This window comes from Schistocerca americana, chromosome 11 (assembly GCF_021461395.2).
Source record: "Schistocerca americana isolate TAMUIC-IGC-003095 chromosome 11, iqSchAmer2.1, whole genome shotgun sequence".
Lineage (NCBI taxonomy): Eukaryota > Metazoa > Arthropoda > Insecta > Orthoptera > Acrididae > Schistocerca > Schistocerca americana.
Genome location: NC_060129.1, coordinates 160,849,714 through 160,875,086, shown reverse-complemented (window position 1 = coordinate 160,875,086; position 25,373 = coordinate 160,849,714). Strand labels below are relative to the sequence as shown.

At 43.3% G+C, this 25,373-nt stretch overlaps 1 protein-coding gene across 2 annotated transcripts; it reads right to left on the bottom strand.

Annotated features, from left to right (window-relative positions):
• Positions 1-2: 2 nt before the first annotated feature.
• LOC124554099 (speckle-type POZ protein-like) lies at positions 3-25,265 on the bottom strand. 2 transcript variants are annotated; one of them, XM_047128164.1, is made up of 3 exons: positions 24,822-25,265; positions 7,827-7,976; positions 3-577 (listed from the first exon to the last, which is right to left on the bottom strand). In XM_047128164.1, the coding sequence occupies exons 1-3, from the start codon at positions 25,229-25,231 to the stop codon at positions 358-360; spliced, it is 780 nt and encodes a 259-aa protein (XP_046984120.1). In that variant the 5' UTR covers positions 25,232-25,265; the 3' UTR covers positions 3-357. The 2 variants fall into 2 exon arrangements, with proteins under 2 accessions (XP_046984120.1, XP_046984121.1); XM_047128165.1 differs by lacking the exon at positions 7,827-7,976.
• Between the last annotated feature and the right edge of the window lie 108 nt (positions 25,266-25,373).

Below are 25,373 nucleotides of genomic sequence, written 5' to 3'. Positions count from 1 at the left end.
GATTAACTTTTCTGAATTGTTTATTTTAAAAGTAGCAGAGGTTACACAGAAAGCTTTATTTATTTTACTCTGTAGTCGTCTGCATTACACTCAGCTTGATCTTAGGATGTCTATGAGCGACTGGTGGTTGTTCCGCTCGGCTAGGTCCAGCGGCGTGTCCCCACCATAATTCCTGTCTTCCCTGTTGGCCCCTGCCTCTAACAGTGCAGCCGCCGCCTCTGCACGGCCACGCCGTGCTGCATCGTGCAGTGGCGTGCTCCCACTTTGATCCATGGCGTTGTGGTCGGCAGAAGAAGCTGCCAGCAGCCGCACCACAGCTGCATGACCTTTCCATGCAGCCAGATGGAGAGGCGTGTTCTACCAGCGGTCCCTGGCGTTAACGGCTGCTCCTACCTCCAGCAGACGGGCCGCCACCTCCCCGTGCCCCATGACTGCTGCCCAGTGCAATGCTGTCAGCTTGTTCTCGTCCTTCGCCTCCACGTCCGCCCCCATTGCCAGTAACGTTCGCACTTTGCTCACTGACCCCTCCTTAGCTGCCGCAATCAGCATCTCGCCCTTCATGTCTCCAGATAGATTTCTGCAACAAAAGGACAATACTAACAAATTTCTTCAAAGACGCATGTCTGAGGACGAAACACTATCGCAGAAGCAGAACTGTGATGAGTTCCAAGAACTCATGTCCCCAAGAAGGTTACCACAATACACTGATCTCCAAAATTAAAGCAACAAACTGCGATTTCCCTGTCCTGTGTCTAATTCACGATGTGATCATGCATACTATCTACAGATGTCAGCACCATCGTGTTCTACACGGAAGACAGCATTCCAGTCTACAGACAACCAAGCTCACAATGAAGTCAGTGCACCTATGAAATGGGGTAGTGTTTTCTGGGTAGTCAGTCCCACATCCACAATCTCTGTAGGCACAGTCACAGACGGTGGAGTATGGTACAGAGAAGACGCATGCCAGGCTCTCTGCAGTGGAGGGCCATAGGATGAATGGAAGGAGCACAATCACAAACTGAAGTGGCCTGGTGGCTCAATGTGGATCTTACTGTTGTTTCTCAGATGTGGCGATAGTTTGTAGACACAGAAACTGTATCTCGAAGACGAGGGCAGGATCCAACACACGTGTTGGTTCCTGCCCTCGTCTCCGAGATACAGTTTCTGGCTAAAGGGCATCACGGTACTGCCTTACTACTGCATGGCAACTGGCATCACACCTCGCAGCATGCACTGGATGTGTTGTATCGAAGCCAACGTTATACAGAAGGCCTCAGCAGAGTAGCCTATATAGTCAGAGACCTGTTGTATATGAACCCCTGACACATCTCCACAGAGAGTAATACGTAAAGTCATCAACACGCCAACTGGATGGCCGAACCATGGGCCAATGTTATTTTCACAGGTGAGTCCCAGTATGGACTGGAGAGTGATTATCGACAGATTTGCATATGGAGGGAACGTGGAACAGGATTTTGGAGCCCAAACATTAACAAGCCTGTTATCCAGAAGGATCTTTAATGGTGTGGGCAGCGATTACGTTGACAACTTGAACACCTCTTCATGACACTGTATGGGTGAATTGGCAAGGGTTAAGTACTGTCAGGTATCGTAACGAGATCTGGGGAACTCATATGCCATTGTTGCGAGGTGCTGTGGCCTCATAGGGATATGCCTCATACAGATCGGGTGATTGACGTTTTCTTGGAAATAGAAGATATTGCACACATGGGAGATCCCAATTTGAATCCCATTGAGCATGTTGCATATACACTAGGGAGACGGGTTGCATCACATAAGCATCCACAAACAATTCCATAAATGTTGTGAGTTGCTCTGCAGGAAGAATGATGTTATTGCCTCCACATGAGAGTGATGACTTCATTCGCAGCTTGCCCTGTTGTTGTCAGGGTAGTATCAGCCACAGGCGGTCACAAACTATGCTGAGCACATTAAACCAGTAGTCGAATTGAGTGTGCAGTTCCGTTAAGTTGGAAAAAAAACGAAGAACATTTTCGTCTACCATAGTGGTCAGTGCTAATAGACAAGCAACACTGCGTGAAATAAATGCAGAAATCGATATAGAATGTACGACTAACGTATATGTGAGGACAGTGCGGCTAAATTTGGGATTAATGGGCTGTGGTAACAGATGTCCAATGCTAGTACCTTTACTAACAGTATGGTAACACCTGCAGCTCCTTTCCTGGTCTCGTGACCAAAATGGTAGGATCTGAGACGGCTGGAAAAGCTTGGTCTGGTCAGATAAGTCTCGAATTCCATTGGTGAAAACTGATGGTGGTGTTCGAGTGTGACGTAGACCCCACAAAGCTGTGGACCCTAGTTGACAACAAGGCACTGTGGTGTTGGCTCCATAATGGACTCCATTTTCTCAAACAACGATATAATGAGCCACAACTGTCCGCAACTGATTTGAGGAACATTGTGGACAACTGGTGTAAATGATTTGGCCATCTGGATCGCGCAACATGAATCCCATAGAAGATTTATGGGACATAATCGACAGGTCAGTTCCTGTACAAAATCCTCCACCAGCAACACATTCGCAGTAGTGGGTGGCTCCAGGGACAGCACAGCAAAATATTTTTACAAGGGACTTCAACGACTTCTCGGGTCCCCGCCACGTCGAGTTGTCGTACTAGGCTGGGCACAAGAAGGTCTGACACGATATTAGGAGGTATCCCACAACTCTTGCCACATCAGTGAATGTAGCTGTATTCCTGTCTTTCTCTGAACATTTCTATATTTTCTTCTTTCGTCGATCAGTTGCAGTATTTCTTCTGTTACTAAAGGTTTCTTCGAAGTTAGCTTCCCTTTATCTGTGTTGTCTGTCCACCGTCGGTGATTTTACATTCTAGAGATGTACACTCGTCTTCAACTGAACAGCCTACTGTGTTGTTCCTTACCGCCATATCCACATCATTGGTAAGCTTCAAATACATCTCATCATTTCTCAGTACTGCATGATGATACATCCTTCTACACTGATTCTTCTGGACGATTCTCTTGAACTTCACTCTACTCTTCATAATTATTAGATCTGTATTTACATCTGAGTACACCTTACAGTCCAATATCTGATTTCGAAATCTCTGACCATGATGTAATCCAGCAGGACTCTTTCAGTGTCTCTGGGTCTCTTCCAAGTATATTTTTTCGTCACACGATTCCTGAACAGAGTATTCGTAAATACCATCTCACATTGGTTGCACAACTCAATTAGACTTTCATCTCTGTCATCCCAATGCCAATCCCATATAGCTGATGACCCTTTCTGCTTCTCCTTCCCATGCAACCGCATTTTAATTTCATACTTTCTTTTCTCCTTTTTACTTGTGTCATTGGCATGTGTACCTGAACTGTCGCTGTCTGCATTCGTTTGATGTCGAATCTGGTGAGAGAAACTCTGTCGTTGAGAAGTTCACAGTAGTCCGCTCTCTCCCCTATTTTCCTATTCATAACGAACCCTGCTCCCAACATACCATTTCCTGCTGCTGATGATATACCTCAATGTGTCTTAAGATAAATGCTTAGCCTTTTCCTAGTTCACATCAGTGACCCCCAATGTATCTAGACTGGGCTTTTGCACTTCCGTTTTTAGACTCTAGCTTTCCAATTACAATCAAACTTCTGAATTCAAAGCTCCAAGTCATAGAATCTTATCCCACAATAACTTATTCCGTCTCTATTTCATAGTCACTTCCCCCTTGGCAGTCAATTTGCAGAGATCCAAAAGGGTAACTTGTCTGGAATCTTTCCACAATGCAGATGGCATCATAACCGTTTTCCTGTTACTGTTATATTTCCTGTGGATGCAAGTTACGTGGTTTTAATTTATTAGATTCCATTGCCTTCTGCATCCTCATGTCATTGATCACTTTTGATTCTCCAGCTTTCTAGGGGCAGTTTACTACCTGAAGGGCAGTAGAGTTCCTTGAAGCTCTATCCTTTCCTCCTCCCTCTTAGACCCTTCTATTATTGGTTGTCAGGAAGCTGATAACCTCGGCGATGAGCACCTGTAGCCCCAAACACACACACACACACACACACACACACACACACACACACACACACACACACACACACACATTCTTTGGCCTTTGTCAGAAAGATGGCGACTTCTTATACTGGATGACTTCTGCTGCCACTGCTCTTAGTTTTTTTCAGAGGTTAAGCAGCGTCTGTGTTCGAATGTTTTCATTACTAATCAATGGCGCACTCCTAAACCATTGGTATATAACAGAAACACTGTCGCAGCATTTATTTGACTATCTTGCAAAAATGTGAAGTAAGTTTTTGAAGAGCTTTTTGAGATTCTTGGTGACAATGTTAAAAAACGTCTTTTCCCTTTGCAGTGGTATATACATTGACGGAAAAATATTGCAGCACGAAGAAGTAGTGTGACAGAAACGAAAGTTGGTACGTGTGTTTCTACATCTGAATGATGATGACTCTGTGGCAGTCGCGTCGCTTAAGAGTGGCGCTAGTAGTACCATTATGAGGAAGCAAATCAAGCTTGTTGTAATTACACGCTGTAACGAGCGTGAGCGTTAGTTACCTTTGAGATTAGATGCAGGAAGCTGATGTTAGTCAAAATTTCCTTCGACACGACAAAGACGCCGTTATGAACATCTCACAGAGATTAAACGAAATCTGTAATAGGGGCTATGAGAAGCTGGATGTTCCAACCGTGATGCATAAATATTTGACAGGCATGTAGCCACTATGCAGGCCTGCTGGCTGCGGTGATTCCAAGAATATTCCGTTGCAAGAAGACTGGGTTCCAGACAGCCACGTGACACTACTGAGATGGAAGACCATCGTGTTCACCGTATGGCTCTGGCGCACTGTAATACATCTCCAGCAGCAGTTTGAGCAGCAGTTGGCACCAAGTAACATAATCAAGTATTACAAATCGGTTACTTCACGGACAGCTCCGAGCCAGATGCTCTGTAGCGTGTGTTCCACTGATCCCACACCGCACCGTTTGGCACTTCAGTGGTGGCAAACTGAAGGGAATGGTCGAACTCTGTTGTATTTTCTGATGAAAGCTGGTTCAGCCTCGCTGCCGGTAATGACCATGTTTTGATTTAGAAGGAGGCCAGTTGGGGGCCTACAACCAACCTGTCTGTGTGTTAACACATTGGACCTAAACCTGGAGTCATGGTCTGGGGTGCGATTTTATATGACAGCAGGAACACTCTCGTTGTTATCCCACACACCTTTAGTGTAAATATCTGTTTCAATCTGCTGATTCGATCCATTCTGGTGCCATTAATGAACAGCATTCCAGGGGGAGTTTTCCAACAGGATAACGCTAGCTCACTTACCGCTGTTGTAGCCCAACATGCTCTATAGAGTGTTGACATGTCTCTTGGCATGCTCAATCATCAGGTCCGTTCCCAGGCGAGCAGATATGGGACATCATCATACAGTAACTCCAGCATCATTCACAAACAGCATTACAGTCCCTGTACTGACCAACCAAGTGCATCTGACATCGAACTCCATTCCACAAACTCTCGTCCGATACTTGTGCAACACAATTCATGCATGTCTGCATGTTTTAATTCGACCTTCTCACAGTGTATGACCATTTCACGTTTCCAGTGGCTCATCTCACACCTACATTGACCTGCGATCTTGCAATGATAATCAGTTAAATATGTTACCCTGGCAAATGTATCCTTGATGTTTCACTACTCTGTATTGACAAGTTTTTGGTTTTGTGATTCTTTTCTATCAGTGTATTTATGATTGTAAACTATTTTTGTTTAAAGTAGTTGTCGCTTTTAGTCTTCGAAAGACTGTATTTTTTTATGTAGGACCTTTTATTAGTCACCACAACTGTCTGATGCCCAAGAAAAAAGGAAGCCTTCACTGTCTTCGCCCTGTACATTGTTATTCACATCAGTACCATGTTACGCTCGATCTGTTCCCCAGCCTGGTTTTCTTAACTCTCTGTCAACAAACTTTTCACTCCATTATCAAGTATTTTGTTAATATGTTTCATTTCCTGCTCTTTATGTTTTATTTCCGCCTGCTGTTGTTTCCCTCTCGATTTTTAGCCAGCTTTCTCAACTTTTTATGTCAGTCTTTTTATGCTGAAACATTCTTCCCTTCCATGTCTTGTTTCTAAGTCAACCACAATAATTTATTTTCTACTTTGTTGTCTGCTGCTTTTCTACTGAGCTTGTACTAATTTCGTGTCCAGTATGTGCAACGTAATTTAAAGGCTATCCCTGAAATTGCATTCAGCGTTATTAATTATGCTGCATAATGAGTTTCTGGATTATCCACAAAGTATTCTTCCCTGTGCTCTCTATCTTTAGTCTTTCCTGCTACACTTCCTTATCGTCGGTTGTCTTCTTATGTTGAATGGCTGATGCTATTTGTGTACGAGAAATTAGGTAAATACCCGTCAGGCTATCTTATTTACATAATTTCACCATACCTTCTCTGTATCGTTCAACATTATCAGACCCATGGATGAACTTTTGTTGACTGCTTGTGCTGCGAAAGGCGTTCAGATTGGGATAAGTATTCTTATAAGTATTTGCTCAATTTGGCACAGACATTAAATCTAATGATATTGTACATCTGTGGCTGACCATAAAAGGTAATTAAAGCACGAAATCCTTGAATAACTGGGAGAGATATGTTTTCTTAAGTCACCTGAAACATTACTTATCCCATTTTCAACGTTAAAATACTGGGTAACCTTCCTTATTTCCCCTTGAATAGGTACAGACTCCTCTATTGTCCAATAACTTGTTGGATTCTACTCTGATTAATTGTAAAAGCATAATGAATACTCTGAATTGCCACGTTTTGGGCTGTAGAATTCAGCTAGCCACTGAAATGCATTTTGAAACAATATCAGTTCAGTATCAGACTATCATTGTTTCACGAAGCGACAGTCAAATTTCTGTGACTACCACTATAGATCAATAATTTCAAAGAAGAAAAGTGACGTGATGACGAATTTACGCTGAAGCTGGTCTGCAGTGAATAAAAAGAAAACTTTTGCAATGTCAGCTGTAAAACTCCCTGAGCCACAGAGGGTTTTACAGCTGGCGAGATATGGCTGCTGTGTCCATCTCCACTCAACGATCCCCACGCCTTACAATTGATCTGATTTTTATTGATCCAACATGCCTGCGTTAATCAGCAAGATATCGACAGTTTAGTAGAGGCTGATGTTGTCACGAATGATTTCCAAAAACTGCCACTAGAGGTTCTCACGTACATCTCTCGTAGTAGGGTAAGACATGGATCTCAACTGATTCTCCTCCCCCAGTGGTGGGGTTCCCACAGACCCTTGAGAGAATATCTCATTATAGTGTTGGGAGAGTAATCGCGGAAATGCAAGTGACGGTGGGAGTTTCAGAGATTCCTGGTTATTTGGTGAGGCAGCCCAATACTGAATAATACTGAACGTGGTTGCAAGTCAGAAGAAACAAACAAGATCCAGTCTCTGCAGAATTAATTCATAATATAGCAAATCATCGCCGAAAACACAAATTGCCTCTAACTCACCAACACAGTCGCTATCTTTGGGGAAGTATCTTACACAAGTAACTGCATTAAGTGGCTCAGTTGTGTTAGGAACTGAAAATACGTCACGATGCAGACCTGTAGATCCTTGCCTCGTCAAACAGCATAATTTATAAAAGAAATAACTTAATACCAGAACTATAACATCTGCTTCGTCAAAACATAAAGTAGCAACATTCGATTTCTTCACTTTAACACTGGGCTAACTGCCCAACGCGTAACGCTGTTATTGTGACAGAACTCACCGCAGGTGATAGACGGCAGCGTCGTCAGGCTGTGGAGTGGCCTGGGGAGTGGTGGGGGGCACAGCTGTGGCTGGGCTCCGGCCGTCGTCGCTGTGGCCACTGTGCGGCTGCGAGGGGGGGCCGGTCCTGCTCTCTCCAGCGCCTGGCGTGCTGCGCAGAAGGAACACTGCTTCGAGAAGGGTTTTCACATCGAAGCCAGTGGTCAGATTACCACAGACAGTACTGCTGAGGTACTGTCCCCACACAGATAATGGAACACACACTACCAAAGACAGTAGTGGGACAACTAAGGCGTTCAGCTAACCACTTCACACATTGCATCTCCTAATTTTCTCATACTTATAGGCTAGCATACTACACAGTATTTGGTGCAAAATAAAGCACAAATGAAAGGCTCATACTAAGCTCAACAAGTATGCTTATGACAACTATTAGTCAACATAGTTTCAATACATAACAATATAAATCACAAAGATATTTGAATGACAGTATCCCTCCAATGCACTTAATGTAGTGCTGTCGTTATGGGATGGTGTTCCTAGCTCGTGTGTTATGGGGGGTAGGATGTCAAGCCGGCCGACTTGGAACAGGAGAGACACCAGAGGACATTTTAGTTTCCACAGTCTATACTTTTACAAATAAAATCATAAAACTTCGTCAGAATGTTCAGGAAGGATTCAGTATTCACACTCATAGCAGTGGAACTGCAAAAACATAAAGAAAAAATTTTTTTTACATGTGAAATTTCATAATTTTTCCTCTTCCTATCGGCTGCAGCTGTCGCTATAGGTACACCTTTCTTCATAAGTAAGAGAGATCTTTCGATGAATCTTGCACGGCATACAAACCATGCTTACAGGTACATGAAACTCTAGAATTTATTTAATTTATGAAAAAATGAATGTGCTGTAGCATTTTTAACTTCATCTTTAGAGAAAACTCAAGTTTTATAGTTATATTACCTCAATTTTTAGCACAGTTTTTAATCGACTTGCAAAATTATAGAGATTTGCATTAAGGAGTTCGTGTTTAATGAGCATACCAAGTTTGAAAGTAATAGGATACTTATTATGAATGTTACATGCACCTAAGTTAAGAAATGTCTGTTTTGCGGAAAATGGCCATTAAAGTTTCTGCTTGTGTGTATCATTCCTTTAGAACTGTCCAGCACTATAAGCAAGTTCTTTTCCATTTTCTTAGTCGGTTTTCTTTCTTTTCACATTCCTGATTTTATCACCTCCAAAAATAATTTATCTCCTTTCACTACACACTCTCTATCGCATACAAAGCTTTGATGCAGTTCACTCCGGTCTTTATTCCCATTTTCTCTAAAACATATTTCTTGCTTTGCACACAATCATTAAAACATGAAACCGCGTCATAAACACAAATAGCAACTGCATTTTGTCCAACACAAATGGTTTTAGGCAATATTTCCCATACACATTGGTTAAAACTTTCATTTGGTTTTTGGGTGCCACCATGAACACATTTCTTCAATAAGTTTTCATTTGCAAGGTCCCTGATATAGGTTTGGTGGCTTCCATTAAAGTCCTGAGCCATTGGTGTCACATTTGTTGCAGCACCCTTTGCTCTGTATTTGTTGCCCTGGTGACTTTGTGTAGGATTCAAGCTGTGCAAAGGGGTTTGGCTTGTAATCACTAAAATGTATATTTTTTATACATCGTACTATTCAGGAAGATATGCGGTACAAAATACGCATATCTTTAAAAAATCAATTTTCTAAAATTTTTGACATTCTCCCCTTAGCAGTCACGAATCCGACTGTTGGGGGAAGAATCTGGAGAGACGTGTGCTAAAAATCTTTTTCGGTTGTTTCGTCCCTGTTGTGTGTAAGAATGATACGAAAATAAACCTAGAACACGAAGAAATGGGATACAAATTACAAAGGGGAAATTATACCGGTGATATGATGTTGTGCAGTGTTGTTAGTTCGAGGGATGTCGGTTCCTAAGATTATCGGTGCATTCATATCGCAAATTAATTTGTACTTCTACTTGTACTCTAAACATCACCATACACTTATTTTTTCTCCAAAATGTAAGTAATATATACAGATTGAGTTATCCCACCATCTTTTACACATTACAAACATAGAAATTCTTCTACAGAATAGGAGTTGTCAAGGAGAGACTTTTTCAGTTTATTTTCACATTTCACCTTGCCATCTGTTAGACGTTTTATATCACTGGGTAAGCTGCCAAAAATTTTTTTGCAGCTTTGTACACCTCCTTCTGTGCTAAAGACAACCTTAATGTTGATTAATAAATGTCATTTTTCTGCTAGTATTGTAATTATGTACCTCATCGTAGCTTTTGAACTGTAGTGGATTATTTACAAAAAAATTCATAAGGGAGTAAATATACTGCGAAGCAATGGTCAGAATACCCTACTCCTCAAACAGATGTCTACAAGGTGATCACGGGTAAGCACCACATATTGTTCTCGCAGCACGTTTCTGGGCAGTAACCTCAGATCATTATTCGATATGACATTATTGAATGTAAATAAGCAAAATATGTAAACTTACTGATTTCTATCTCTTCAAAATTTGCTATGACTAAGTTAAAACGTGGCTAAACTAAATTGTTTTAGGGGTTCCGAAATTTGTGTTTTTTCCAATTTAAATTCTCATCAATATGGGCACCACAGAATTTTTAATTTCCCACTATATGAATTATTTCATCACAACATGTTACACTTATCACTGGTGCAGTACCCCTGGAGGTATAGAACTGAATAATATGTGGCTTTGTGAAATTCACGGTGGGACCATTCGCAGAAAACCAGTCAATGATGCTTTTGAGAACTTTGTTCACCGTTTTCCCAATTTCTGCACGTATACTGGGAGTGATTACCATATTGGTGTTACCTGAAAAAAGAACTAGTTCTGCTTGTTGTACATTAGACTGTAGATCATTTATATATGTGAGAAACGCTAGTGGACGTAAGATTGAACCTAGGGGAAACCCATACGTGATTTCTCCCCTGCCAGAATTATGTCCCTGGATTCTGTTTGTTGAATTACTAATAAGTACAAATTTTCGCATTCTTTTGGTCAGATATGACATGATCCATTGGTTGGCTATACCATCAATCCCAAAAAACTTCAATTTATCAAGGAGTATACTATGATTTGCACAATCAAATGCTTTGGATAGGTCACAGAAAATACCTACCAGTACTATTTTGTTATGTAATGCTTGTAATATCTGGTGTGTGAACATGTAAACAGCATTCTCAGTAAAGCAACCGTTCTGAAACCCAAATTTTGATTTTCTGAGGACATTATTGTTGCCAAGATGTAATACTCTTTTAGAATACATCTCATTCTCAAACATTTTGGAAAATGATATCAGCAGTGATATAGGTCGGTAGTTACTGATGTCTCTCTTATCTGTGAAATAAAAAGTGTCGACATTCCAATTCGAAACTGAACGCTATTCATTCTGTGAATCCCAAGAAGAGCGAAGACACGGATTGAAACAAGTGTGCTGTTACGAGTCACTGTTCCATAACTAATAATTCGCTGCCTGACAGATAAATTGAAGCATACAGGGAACACAGTCAGAGGTCGCTGTGGCTTTTCCGTGACGCGCCGGGAATTCTGCATCAAGAGGATCGAAGATAACAAGAAGAATTCGCTTCAGCAGAGGAGGTTCGATCCGAACCAGTTTTGTCATACAAATATTCATGCACAATAGCGGTAACAAGAAAAGGATGTATGTAAATTTACGAATGCTGAATGCTGAATACATGTATTGAATATTGAAGGTCTGTTTCTATTAGAGCCAGTTAAAGTTCACATAGGATATGTGTACCTTCCATTTTTTTTCAATCATTCTTTCAAAATTTACTTTTTAATTATTTAAACAGCAAATATTTATTCAGATTTCCAATATATATCACATTTCTAGTCCCCCTGCCACTATTCAATGGCAACCGTGACACGACGGCGCCGAGAGGAATGTGAACAGACCTTTCAATTCTTGAAGAAAAAAATTTTTTTAGGTAAATGATCCATTTCAGCTGAAAAAACAAAATTCATGACAAATACAAAAAAATGCATCAAAATACATAGAAACACAAATAGGTAAAATAGAACGAGTAAATAAATTTAAATACCTTGGAGAAACTATACAACAGATTGGACTAGAATAATCTGGAATAGATGTAAGAATTAACAAAATGGAAAGAGCATATGGTTTGACCAAAAATATTTACAACAAGAAATGTATATCTAGAAAAATAAAACTAAAACACTACACCACAGTGGTACAACCAGAATGTTTATATGGATCTGAATGCCTAACGATGAACTACAAGATGGACAAACTAGAGGTACTGGAAAGAAGGATTATTAGAAAAATAATGGGTACAATGAAAACCGCAGATGGTTGGAAAATAAGAAGTAATGAGGAGATCTACAAAAATATAGAGAAAATATCTGCAGTAATGGCCTAACGAAGATTAACCTTTTTTGGACATCTCCACCGAAAGAATGGAAATAGACCAACAAAACAAATACTGCTATATTTCTGGAAGAAGAAATCGACAATAGCATGGATTACAGAAGTAAGAAAAAATCTTGAAAGAAACAACATAAAAGAATCAGAAATAGCAGAAAGAAACCATTTTAAAAACAAAATACTAAATTTGGAAGGCTTTCAAAGGAGAAGAAATAAAAAATCGTGAACAGCATGGACAGAAGAAAAGAAGAGACTTCATGGGGATGAAATGAGGGAATCCTGGAAAAATAGGATACAACAACAATGGAAGAAGAGGAACTGAAGTTGTTAACGTGATCCTAGTAAGTCAATACGATTGTAAAAAAAAAACAAAAAAATCGATTTTATCGTTACAAAGAACTAATGAGGCCTTTGTTGGATTTTTACACGTCCGTGAGGTTGAAACTATTAACAACTTGAAGGAGCAAATTAAAATGAAATTCTGCCTACGAACGAGATGTGCTGGGAATGCGAATTTCAGCGGTTAAAGTAGGAAGTTGCTACGCTGTATACTTATATGGCCCTGCTTGGCGCCGTCTCTCTCACAGTAGATCCTTGTTCCTTCCAATTAATATCCTTTACGGAAAGTGGATTTCTATAGAAAAGACGAAGATATGTGTAAAGTCAACATTTAATTGAAGGATACGATTCAAACAAAATTTCATGTTTAAAATTATTTTCCTTTCATAATTTTAATAGAAACTGTTCAGAGTGGAGTCAAAGGAAATGGCCATTGTTGAAAATTCATTACAAAATGCAATATGCCAAGATGGCGGAAATTCGAGCTTGTCAACATTTGAAGGTCACGCACCAACTCGTGAACTGGCCAATGACTACCAAAACGACGAGGTTGGCGTCCCATTATTAAAAAATTGTGATACTGGTAATATAACTAGTCACGAGGCCGCTCATATGACGCTCTATGAGCCAATTTCTGAGGTCTCACCGGGAAACATTTTCTAAAGTAGAGAATCTGACGTGCGCAATAGCGAAAATTTCTTTGATTATCTGCTCACGACGTCGCGGACGCAAGCACAGGAAACAGTTCACAAAAGCAATGCAAATACCAGTGAAACACACACTCTGACACAGCTAATGCAGCTAATAACACAACAGTTTGCACAGCAAAACCAGGCGTTTAACGATTCCAAGAATAGTATTAGTCAACAGTTGAGAGAGGTGGGCAAAAATGTACGCACTGAATTATCTGACGAATTATCCGGTAAGTTCACAGAGCACGGTAAACAACTAAAACAAGAAATAATTACCGACATGTCCCGCAATATAAATATGTTAACGGAAAAGGTAAGATCCGCAAATTGTAATCGGGAACAACTTGCAGGTGAGTTGCAAAACCTCAGTAAAGCATTTAGTCAAGTTCAGGACACGCAATCCCATGTGGATGCGTCGGTAAAAAATGTCACGAACGTAGTCAACGAGCTGCAAGACGTATGCAAAAACCTAACTACAGAAATACAAAACTTGAGTCTAAGAGTAGATCATTTTAGAGTCAGAATTTGCCAAAAACAGAGAGGTATGCTATGTGTAGATGTAAAGGAAGTAACTGAAAAAGCTGAAGCCGGGATGCTGGAGAAGGGCAGCACCCTTGCTGGAAAGGTAGTGTCAGAATGCAAAATCTATGTAGGTACTGTAAAATTTGTACATTTGTGGTAAGATCTTATGGGACCCAACTGCTTAGGTCATCGCTCCGTAAGCTTATACACTTAACTAACTTACTTACGCTACGGACAGCACACTCGCCGATGCCCGAGGGAAGATTCGAACCACTGACGGGGGGAGCCGCGCGGACCGTGACAAGACGCTTTAGACCGCACGGCTACCCCGCGTGGCCCTTATGTAAATCCTGCAGGGCTCTTTAGAGCTCTAAAAGAGACGTAAAGCCAACTTCTTGCTAAAACAGACTAGGGTTATAGGAAGCAGAGGAAAGGTTGCGAGGCAGTGTTGCTAAAACTACGGACATTCCAAAACAGCATATGACAGAAAACAAAGCTATGCTCTTAGATGCCTTCACTGGTTACCAACAATTCAGGATTAGCCCTTAGAAGGGAAATAGCGAAGGTTGCACAATGCAACTTGCAACTTGCCGGCAGTTGCACCTGTCGAGCAGGCGCAGTTGCCATGGATACGCCACAAGCGACCATAAACACGACTGTCACTGACAGCGCGGCCTGTTTGTCAACATTACTTGCAGATGAATGATTACTTACGCATCGACATTCCCGATATTTGCTTCTGAATGGAAAAGAACAGACCCTGTGGTCTTTATCAGAGCATTTCGACATGTTTTACCTCGTACCTGGACCGAAGCCCAGAAAATTAGATTTCTTCTTGGATACACACAGGGTGACGTTCTACTGTAAGCTACGGACATATCGGAACGTTGCCAATATTATGAACGGAATGAGACGGCATTTCTGAGTAAGTATTCGTCTGAGGCCGTACAAGAGAGGCTCAACGTGAAGTATTTAACCCAGCTCCGTTCAATAGCAAGTATGGAAGCTTACAAGGATATTTTGAAAAATATTTGAATAAAACTAGGTCTGGACGATCCAGCTAAATTTTCAAAAAAATTTAAAGAGCCGTCTTCCTGCCCACGTTAGGGAAAAACTCATTAACATCCCGTAAATCGACACCGAATACTTTCTATCTCTACTGGACTCAATAGATTTGATAAACGAAGAGATACCAGTACAACCTAAGCCTGTTAATAACCCGATAGCGTCACAGAGATTTACGGATAATGGTAACGATAATCACAACGGCAATGGAGAAAGTCGTAAATGTAAAGGCGCATATAAGAGAAATGGGCAAAACTTTAGCAAAAACAACTACAACAGGCGCGTAGCGTAAGGCCAGCCTGTACAGTATGTACAGACACAAGGCACCGGCAACAGTCAGCCGATCGTTGGCAAACGCAAAACAATAGCAGACAACCAAATAACCCACAGACAGCGGAATGCCGCCAGAAATGTAACGCAAATATGCTGAATAACGCTCAGAGGCAAAGAGAATTTCAGTCGAAAGCCTCACAGGATACCAAGTGGTGTAATCAAACACCAACACTCCACACAGTGGAAGCTACACCTAACTCAGAGGCCGATGCCATCGCGACGCCAGAAAACTTGAACCGGTCACGGTAGGCCCCGACCGAGCGAGGTGGCGCAGTGGTTCGACACTGGACTCGCATTCGGGAGGACGACGGTTCAATCCCGCGTCCGGCCATCCTGATTTAGGTTTTCCGTGATTTCCCTAAATCACTCCAGGCAAATGCCGGGATGGTTCCTCTGAAAGGGCACGGCTGACTTCCTTCCCCATCCTTCCCTAATCCGGTGAGACCGATGACCACACTGTCTGGTCTCCTTCCCCAAACAACCAACCAACAACGGTAGGCCCCCGTTCCGTGACCTTGGAGGAGAGTGGGGCACATGTTTGATCGACACTTGCTTCATAAGGTTACTTTGAATAAAGAGGTTTAGGGTAGCATGTACAGCTCAAAGAACAGATCGTGCTTGCCCTAGCTGCCAGCAGCACATGTCACTGTGTCTGTCTCTGATCTGAGCAGCCCATCATTGTGTCCGTCACTAGAACGGAACCTGCTGCGGCCACAGCTAATGTTCATCTTTCTTCAACCACTTGATAGGCTAACGTAAATAACAGCTTGCTGTACACATGCAATTTAATACAAATGACGACTGCAAATAAGACCAAAATAATTCACAAAGCTATGAACGTCTTGGCTATTGCAGGATTTTTGGAGGCTAACTTACGTGCTGACATACTGAGTTTAGTACGGTGATTTGATGAAACTCTTACGAGAATTTTACGAAAGCAACGTGAGCCACCAGAAAATGCTATTGCTAGTTTCAGTGTCTGTGTTTAAGAGCCTACTATGCAATGTCCTTCAGACATGCATGCATGTCTGAAAAAACAGATGCTGCTGTGATCTACAGCTGTGTAAAGTACAGGAAACTTATTCACAATGGCGAATACGTCACTCCAACTGCACAGTTTACTGTTGACGTATGAAACTTGATACCAGACCTGGACAGGAATCAGAATTTCCCACTGTACATGAGTGGTCGCCGTAACCACTTTGTCTATGCGAGCGTGCTTCAGTGCCCGACCCAAAACTCGACACATCACCGTGAGTTTCCATGTCTTGCTGTAGAACAGTCACTGCAACACTCACACAGGAAGAAACACACTTATTGTTGTTGCGGCCTTTGCCTGGGCATGTAAATACTACTCACAGTGCCTGTGTTTAAAAACCTTCTATAGCATGTCCTTCAGACAAGGATTCATGTCTGAAGCAACAGACGAAATGTGTTCAAGTTGAGAATACGATCACATTCCAGCTCTGTAATTTATTGGTGACGTATGAATATTTGTGCCAGACTGGGATCCCAACATGGATATCCCACTTCATGCGAGCAGTCGCCTTAACGACCTCTGCTATTCGAGCATACTTCCAGGTTCCGGGTTCGAGTCTCAGTCTGGAAGAAGTTTTACTATGACTGAAAAGAATGGCGGATATTGGAAGTGCTATTCATGTGCTGCTCTCATACAGTGGATTGGAACTGCGGGGCTCGTATTGTTAGCTATACAAAAGATTGTATTAGTAACTAGGAAGTGTATTATTAGTGAAAAATTACACTTTTCGAAATACACTCCTGGAAATGGAAAAAAGAACACGTTGACACCGGTGTGTCAGACCCACCATACTTGCTCCGGACACTGCGAGAGGGCTGTACAAGCAATGATCACACGCACGGCACAGCGGACACACCAGGAACCGCGGTGTTGGCCGTCGAATGGCGCTAGCTGCGCAGCATTTGTGCACCGCCGCCGTCAGTGCCAGCCAGTTTGACGTGGCATACGGAGCTCCATCGCAGTCTTTAACACTGGTAGCATGCCGCGACAGCGTTGACGTGAACCGTATGTGCAGTTGACGGACTTTGAGCGAGGGCGCATAGTGGGCATGCGGGAGGCCGGGTGGACGTACCGCCGAAATGCTCAACACGTGGGGCGTGAGGTCTCCACAGTACATCGATGTTGTCGCCAGTGGTCGGCGGAAGGTGCACGTGCCCGTCGACCTGGGACCGGACCGCAGCGACGCACGGATGCACGCCAAGACCGTAGGATCCTACGCAGTGCCGTAGGGGACCGCACCGCCACTTCCCAGCAAATTAGAGACACTGCTGCTTCCTAGACCGGCAAGGGAACTTGCTGTTCCAACAGGACAATGCACGTCCACATGTATCCCGTGCCACCCAACGTGCTCTAGAAGGTGTAAGTCAACTACCCTGGCCAGCAAGATCTCCGGATCTGTCCCCCATTGAGCATGTTTGGGACTGGATGAATCGTCGTCTCACGCGGTCTGCACGTCCAGCACGAACGCTGGTCCAACTGAGGCGCCAGGTGGAAATGGCATGGCAAGCCGTTCCACAGGACTACATCCAGCATCTCTACGACCGTCTCCATGGGAGAATAGCAGCCTGCATTGCTGCGAAAGGTGGATATACACTGTACTAGTGCCGACATTGTGCATGCTCTGTTGCCTGTGTCTATGTGCCTGTGGTTCTGTCAGTGTGATCATGTGATGTATCTGACCCCAGGAATGTGTCAATAAAGTATCCCTTTCCTGGGACAATGAATTCACGGTGTTCTTATTTCAATTTCCAGGAGTGTAGATCAACGCCTATTGACATTAACAAATTAGAAGTAGAACAAATCAGATGTCACTGGTGTTTGTTGAGGATTATGGTGCGAGTCGTTTTCGAGATACAATATTCTGAAAAGTTTCGACACTGACATTTATTTGTGATATTCAACCTGCTTCGTTGCTAGGTACAATGTTGTTAAGTTTGCTTACTGAGTGCTTGTGTGTACCTTGAGTGCATTTCGACTTGCTGTTCAGGTAGTGTCTGAGAATCCAAGCAGTAGGTCGCGAGTGAATAACGGGATTTACCAATGCAGATAATGCCGGCATCTGTATGACGTATGGAGAGTGTAGGAAGAATGCATTTCTCTCTCGTACAGTGTATGTGGAGAGATATCCCAATAAACATCAGCCACCTCAGCAATTAGGGCCAATGGCCTTGCCGCAGTGGTAAAACCGGTTCTGGTCAGATCACCGAAGATAAATGCTATCGGGCTGGGCTAGCACTTGGATGGGTGACCATGCAGTCTGCCTAAAGCTGTTGGCAAGCGGGGTGCACTCAACCCTTGTGAGACAAACTGAGGAGCTACTTGATTGATAAGTAGCGACTCCGGTCTCGGAAACTGACATACGGCCGGGGAGAGTGGTGTGCTGACCACATACCTCTCCATATCCGCATTCAGTAACGCCTGTGGGATGAGGATGACACGGCGGCCGGTCGGTACCGTTGGGCTTTCGTGGCCTGTTCGAAAGGAATTTAATTTGCATCTTAGCAATTATTTATCAACCTCCAAGTTCATTAACTGAAAGAGGTAATGTAACACATAGACAACGTAACAGAAAGAAAAAAGTGACGACAGAAGAGGGGCAATTTAATGTGCTTCCTGATGTTCCAGATTAGCTGCCGTGTAATCGCATGAGGACGTGGCATGGGTCAGGCAATTGTCGTACGTATTGTTCCTCGACATATGTTCCATTACCATCACATCTCTCTCTCCATCAAGAACTGCATGGAAATTATTATGACAAACGTGTTACCTTCTATACATGGGCCTTAAGACAGAATACTCCAGGTGTATCATGTATCTTGTTCAGTGATGAAGCCACAGTTAATAAACATGGCCAAGTAAATCATCGACACATACCCTGTGGTCTGTTGACAATCGCTGTCGGCTTCGTCAGATGGAGTGTCAGCATCCATGGAACGTAAACATACAGTGGGATAGTGAACTGCCAGTTCACAGGTCCGTTTTTCATATACGCCAATCTGAATGCGAACAAGTATCACAGCTGCCATCATCCATGGATGCTCTGCTCTTCCTCTGCAGACTAGGAGGAACCTGTGGTACCAACATGATGACTGTTCAACCAATAGCGCACGAAGTACTGCAGTATATCTTCACGAATTCTTTCCAAATTGCCGGATTGGATGCTGAGGACCTGTACCTTGGCTGTCCCACTCCCAAGATTTTACGCCTGTAGACATTTTTCTGTGTGGAAAGCAGAAAGTCTCTGTCTACGGGGACATACAGACTACAGTCGATGATATGCAGCGACGTATTACTGCAGCCTTCTTGGACATCTCCGCTGAAATGCTAGCATGTATGGAAAGGTCGTTGAAACCAGACCGGAAGTGTGTTTTGCCGTTGCTGGTGCTGCTTTTGAACCCAACCTGTGATGGTCAACTGCCTCGTTGCTGGCCAGAATCCACATAACTATTGTATGCACTTCTGCTTTTCTTTATTGTGTGCTACCACAGACACTCTGATCTGTAGATTGAGAAGGAAGAATGAGTAAATGAAATTAAAAAAGACATTTTATCCTACGTTCAGAGCCAAATAAGTCACTGGGAGAACTTGAAAGCAACACAGCATGCGGTGTAGATGACGTTCCGGCGGAAATCTTAAAGAGTTTAAAAGAAACAGGCAAAAATGAGTTGACCTCTCTCTGCAACTACATCTACGACAAATGTGAATGGGCAGAAGACTTTCTCGTAAGTATAATAGTCCCAATCCCAAAGACTAATTATCCTAAAAAGTGTAAAGACCACGGGACAATCAGCCTCATACCGAAGGTAGCAAAAGTAGTTCTTCGGATTCTAAAAAGGAGGCTATATGGAACACTGCAAGAAACACTTGGTGAAGAACACTATGGTTTCGTAAGGGGAAAGGTGAACACGAGATGCCATTGGGGTTCTAAGAACCATCAGCAAAAGATACATAGAAAAGAGCATAGAAGTGTATGCTGTCTTCATAAACCTTGAAAAGACATTTGATAGAGAGCAGTTCGATAAGCTGTTAGGTCTTTAGAAAAAGAAGGGAATAAAGTGGAATGTGAGAAGACTGATGGCAAATCTGTACCTGGATAAGAAAGCTTGGGTACGAATAGGTAATGAGATAGTCAAAATCGCTCGCATTCTGAAGAAACACCGGGTCGGAACTGTGTTTTGTCCTCCAAATAAAACTCGTGCACTGGTGGGGAGTGCCAAAGATGACCTCGGTTTGAGGAAGGCCGGCGTGTACCAGATTCCGTGCCAATGTGGCAAGTCGTATATTGGTCAGACGATGCGTACCGTCGAGGATCGATGCCGTGAACACCAGAGGCACACTCGTCTGATGTATCCGAGCAAGTCGGCGGTCGCTGAACATTGTTTGTCGGAAAATCACGCCATGGAATATGACCGCACGAGGATTCTGGTACAGACGTCGAGATATTGGGACAGCGTTGTTAGAGAGGCCATCGAAATTCGCACCAATGACGACCTCATAAACCGTGACTGTGGCTATAATCTTAGCAAGGCTTGGGAACCAGCGATCGGGTTAATCAAGAGTAAATCGAGCAAACGTATAGTTGTGACGACCACGGCGGACAGAGCCATCACTCCGACGTCATCTCAGACGCCGTCGCAATCTGTTCCACCGCGCGACCGTGGCGCGGGGCGCGGACGGCGGAGGGAGCGCGCCGCGGGCGGAGGGTATTTAAATCGGCCGCCGCCGCGACCGAACCCAGTTCCCTCTGAGCAGCCATAGCGTACGGATCTCCGTGCCGGCACGTTCACAGGAGCTCAGTCCGTCAGTTCACCTGATGATGGCGACATGTATGATCGCCGAAATATTGTGCCCGTTGGACACTGTAGACCGGCAGCACACCCGTGGATATTTTGACTATCAAATACGCCGGGAGAAACTCAAGAATCACAGGTAATGAGATGTCTGGAGACAACAGGATTGGGAGAGTTGTTAGACAGGGCTGTTGTCTCTTGCCGATCTTATTTAACATCTGTCAGAAGGAAGCACTGGAAAGCCGACAAGAGGCGTCAGGATAGGTCGACAAAATATTGAATGTATAAGATTTGCAGATGACATGGCGATCCTCACAAAAAATCAAGAGAAGCTGACTCAAGTGCTAAATGACTTGAATGAAGTCTTTGTAGTATATGATATGACAATTAATAAAAAGAAAACCAAAAGCATTGCCATAAGCCTAAAGAAAAGAAAAGTAAAAATTAACTTGGAGTCAGAAATCATAGAACAGGTAAGAGCATTCAAGTATTTGAGAACTTGGATTAAAGAAGATACGGACTGACAACAAGATATCAAAGTGAGAATGGCTCGGGCGGAACACGCATTTCAAAAGCAGAGAAGACTCTTAACTAGTTGTTTAAACAAGGAATTAAGGAAGCGACTGGTTAAGTGCTTAATATGGAGCATGGCCTTGTATGGAGCAGAAACGTGGACTTTGATAAAGCAGAATGAGAAGAGAATTAAAGCTTGTGAAATGTGGATATGGCGTGGAACGAAGATCAGCTGGACTGATAAAGTTAGGAATTACTCAGATGTACTGAGGAGAGTTGGAGAAGAACGGAGGATGCTTCTAGCGATGGAGGACAGGAAACTAAACTGGATAGGCCACAATCTAAAAAGAGATTGCCTTCTAGTAGAGACAACTGAACGTTTCCTTCTGGGAAAGACAAGGAAGGGCAGAAGAAGGTTTCAGATGCCGAATGATGTCTGCGGGCCACAAGGTGGGTACCAAAGAATGAAGAGAAACGCAGCAGACAGAGAAGCATGGAGGGCTAGGCAGTTAAAACCCGCTGCAAGGCAGACAACCCAAAGATGATGATGATGATGATGATGATGACCACAGCTATAAGTTTTGGCGTGGGGACTTTTCAAAATACGATATGTCGTAATTGAGTCACATAGAATCCTACACCAAACAGCATCGACATTCTAATTTACCTTACTTTTTGTTGATTAGTATCACTGGCATTGTTCCTTTTAAGGAATTGAATGTTTTCACCAAGAAAACCCATTCTATGTATTATTACAATCTATTGATATATTTTGTTGATTAGTATCACTGGCATTGTTCCATTTAAGGAATTGAATGTTTTCACCAAGAAAACCCATTCTATGTATTATTACAATCTATTGATAAGTGAATAACACGAGTCCCTCACTATTAATCAATTTTGTGAAACTGCACATCAATTGTGCTTTCTATTTTTACATCATTTGCAAGTTTCCAGTGAGTCACCCTATATTGTGTACTTGGCGTGTCATTGTATTAGCAGTTGCAAATGCATTTCTTGTATTTCATACAGCTGTCGGTCATAGCAGTGTGTGTTCCCACAGATATGCATGCATGTATGGAGGATATTCCATAACAAATAAAGACACTGGAAAATTTTTACATGTCTAGGAAAGACCATGACAATAATAAGTAAGTTTCTTTCTGAGTGAGAATCAAAGCATTTGTGCAAATGCAGGATGTGGACACATGGTGAAGTTTGGAGGTCTGGAAGCGTGCTTGGATAGCTGAAGTGGTTGAGGCAAGCTGTCCCATAAAGTGGCAAGCCTAAGCTCGAGCTCCACTGCAACACAAATTCTAATATGTCGTCAGAGAACTGTACAGCTGGAGTCTCATCCTACTTGCAGCTGTAAATACATTACTTACATGATGTGATCAAAAGTATCCAGACACCCTCCAAAACCATGAGTTTTTCATATCAGGTGCACTATGCTGCCAAGTACTCTATATAAGCGACCTCAGTTGTCATTAGACATCGTGAGATAGTAGAATGGGGTGCTATGCGGAACTCACGGACTTCGAATATGGTCATACGTCTGTACCAGAGATTTCCACAAGCCTAAACATAACTAGGTCCACTATTTCCGATGCGATAGTGAAGTGGAAACGTGAAGGGACATATAAAGCACAAAACGTTCAGGCCAACCTCGTCTCTTGACAGACAGAGACTGCCGACAGTTGAAGAGGATGGTAATGTGTAATAGGCAGACATCTATCCAGACCATCACACAGGAATTCCAAACTGCATCAGGATCCATTGCAAGTACTATGACAGTTATGTGGGAGGTTTGAAAACTTGTATTTCATGGTCGAGCAACTACTCATAAGCCACACATCACGCTGGTTAATGCCGAACCACGCCTCGCTTAGTGTAAGGAGCATAAACGTTGGACTATTGAACGGTGGAAAAAACGTTGTGTGGTCTGACGAATCACGGCACACAATGTGGCGACCCGATGGCAGGGTATGGCTGGTGAACGTCATCTGCCAGTGTGTGTTGCGCCAACAGTAGAATTCGGAGGCGGTGGTGTTATGGTGTCGTCGTGTTTTTCGTGGAGGGTTCTTGCACCCCTTGTTCTTTTGTGTGGCAATATCACACCACACTCCCATATTCATGTTTTAAGAACCTTTGCCACTGTTGAAGGGCAATTCAGGGATGGCGATTGTATCTTTCAACACGATCGAGCACCTGCTCACAATACACGAGCTGTGTCAGACTGGTTAGACGAGAATAACGTCTTTGTAATCGACTGGCTTGCACAGGGTCCTGACCTGAATGCTATAGAACACCTTTGGGTTGTTTTGGAACGCCGTGAACTCCGTGAAAAATGGGCCCAAAGAAACCTTCCAGCAGCTGTTATGAAGGCTGAGGATGGGCCAACACCATATTGAATTCCTGCATTACCGATAGAGGGCGCCACGAACTTGTTTGTCATTTTCAGCCAGGTGTATAGATACTTTTCATCACATAGCGTATACAAGAAACTGGATATTGTAAGTAGGCTGTTTAGGTTTTTATATTGGTAACGCCACGTAGCGCTCTGTATGAAAATCACTGGCTGTGCTGTGTGCAGTCTGTGGCTAGTTTGCATTGTTGTCTGCCATTGTACTGTTGGGCAGTTGGCTGTTAACAGCGCGTAGCGTTGCGCAGTTGGAGGTGAGCCGCCAGCAGTGGTGGATGTGGGGAGAGAGATGGCGGAGTTTTGAAATTTGTAATACTGGATATAATGAACTGCTATATACATTATGACTTTTGAACACTATTGAGGTAAATACATTGTTTGTTCTCTATCAAGATCTTTCATTTGCTAACTATGCGTATCAGTAGTTAGTGCCTTCAGTAGTTTGAATCTTTTATTTAGCTGGCAGTAGTGGCGCTCGCTGTATTGCAGTAGTTCGAGTAACGAATATTTTTGTGAGGTAAGTGATTTGTGAAAGGTATAGGTTAATGTTAGTCAGGGCCATTCTTTTGTAGGGATTTTTGAAAGTCAGATTGCGTTGCGCTAAAAAAATATTGTGTGTCAGTTTAAGCACAGTCATGTATAATTTTTCTAAGGGGACGTTTCAATATCAATAGTAGTGTATTTTACGATGCAGGCACATCTAATTACACTTAGTGGTGGACATTTTAGGCTTGTCAGTACGCACACGTAGAGCTGTGTAACATAGATGAGCAGCTTGTCTCATGCTTACCTGGTGTCTGTCGGTGTCTCTGCAATCAGGTGAACCAACTCCATAAAAGTTTGTGGGTCGTTGACTACAGCCTCATCCCAGCCCTGCGTCGCCATCACACTGAGCAAGTGGGCCTTTATGAAGGCGACGGCAGCCTGCTTCAGCATGTTAGCGGAGTGCCTAATCGCGAGAACACCTGTGGCTGATGCAGTCTCGACAGACAGCTGCGCGGCCACCTGTTGCTCGCACTGCACCTTCAGTACTGACAAGCCGTATTGATCAGCGGCGACCAGCAGCTGCGGCGCCATGCTGGGCAGCTGTGGGGGCTGGAGGGTGTAGAGGTGTGCCAGCACCTGGCGCAGCACAGGGCCCTCTATGTCGGAGAGTGCGAGCTGGCTGCTGCTGGCCTCTAAGGTGAGACGACGGAGCATGCCCGCAAACACAGCGCTCCTGGCGGCCAAGATAGCCCTGTGTACCACTAGCTGTGTATTGTCCCCGGCCAGCAGAGTCACCACAGCGCCGTCTCTGGCGTCCAGCAGGGCACCCAGATCCACGGCCGTGGCCTCCTCAGCC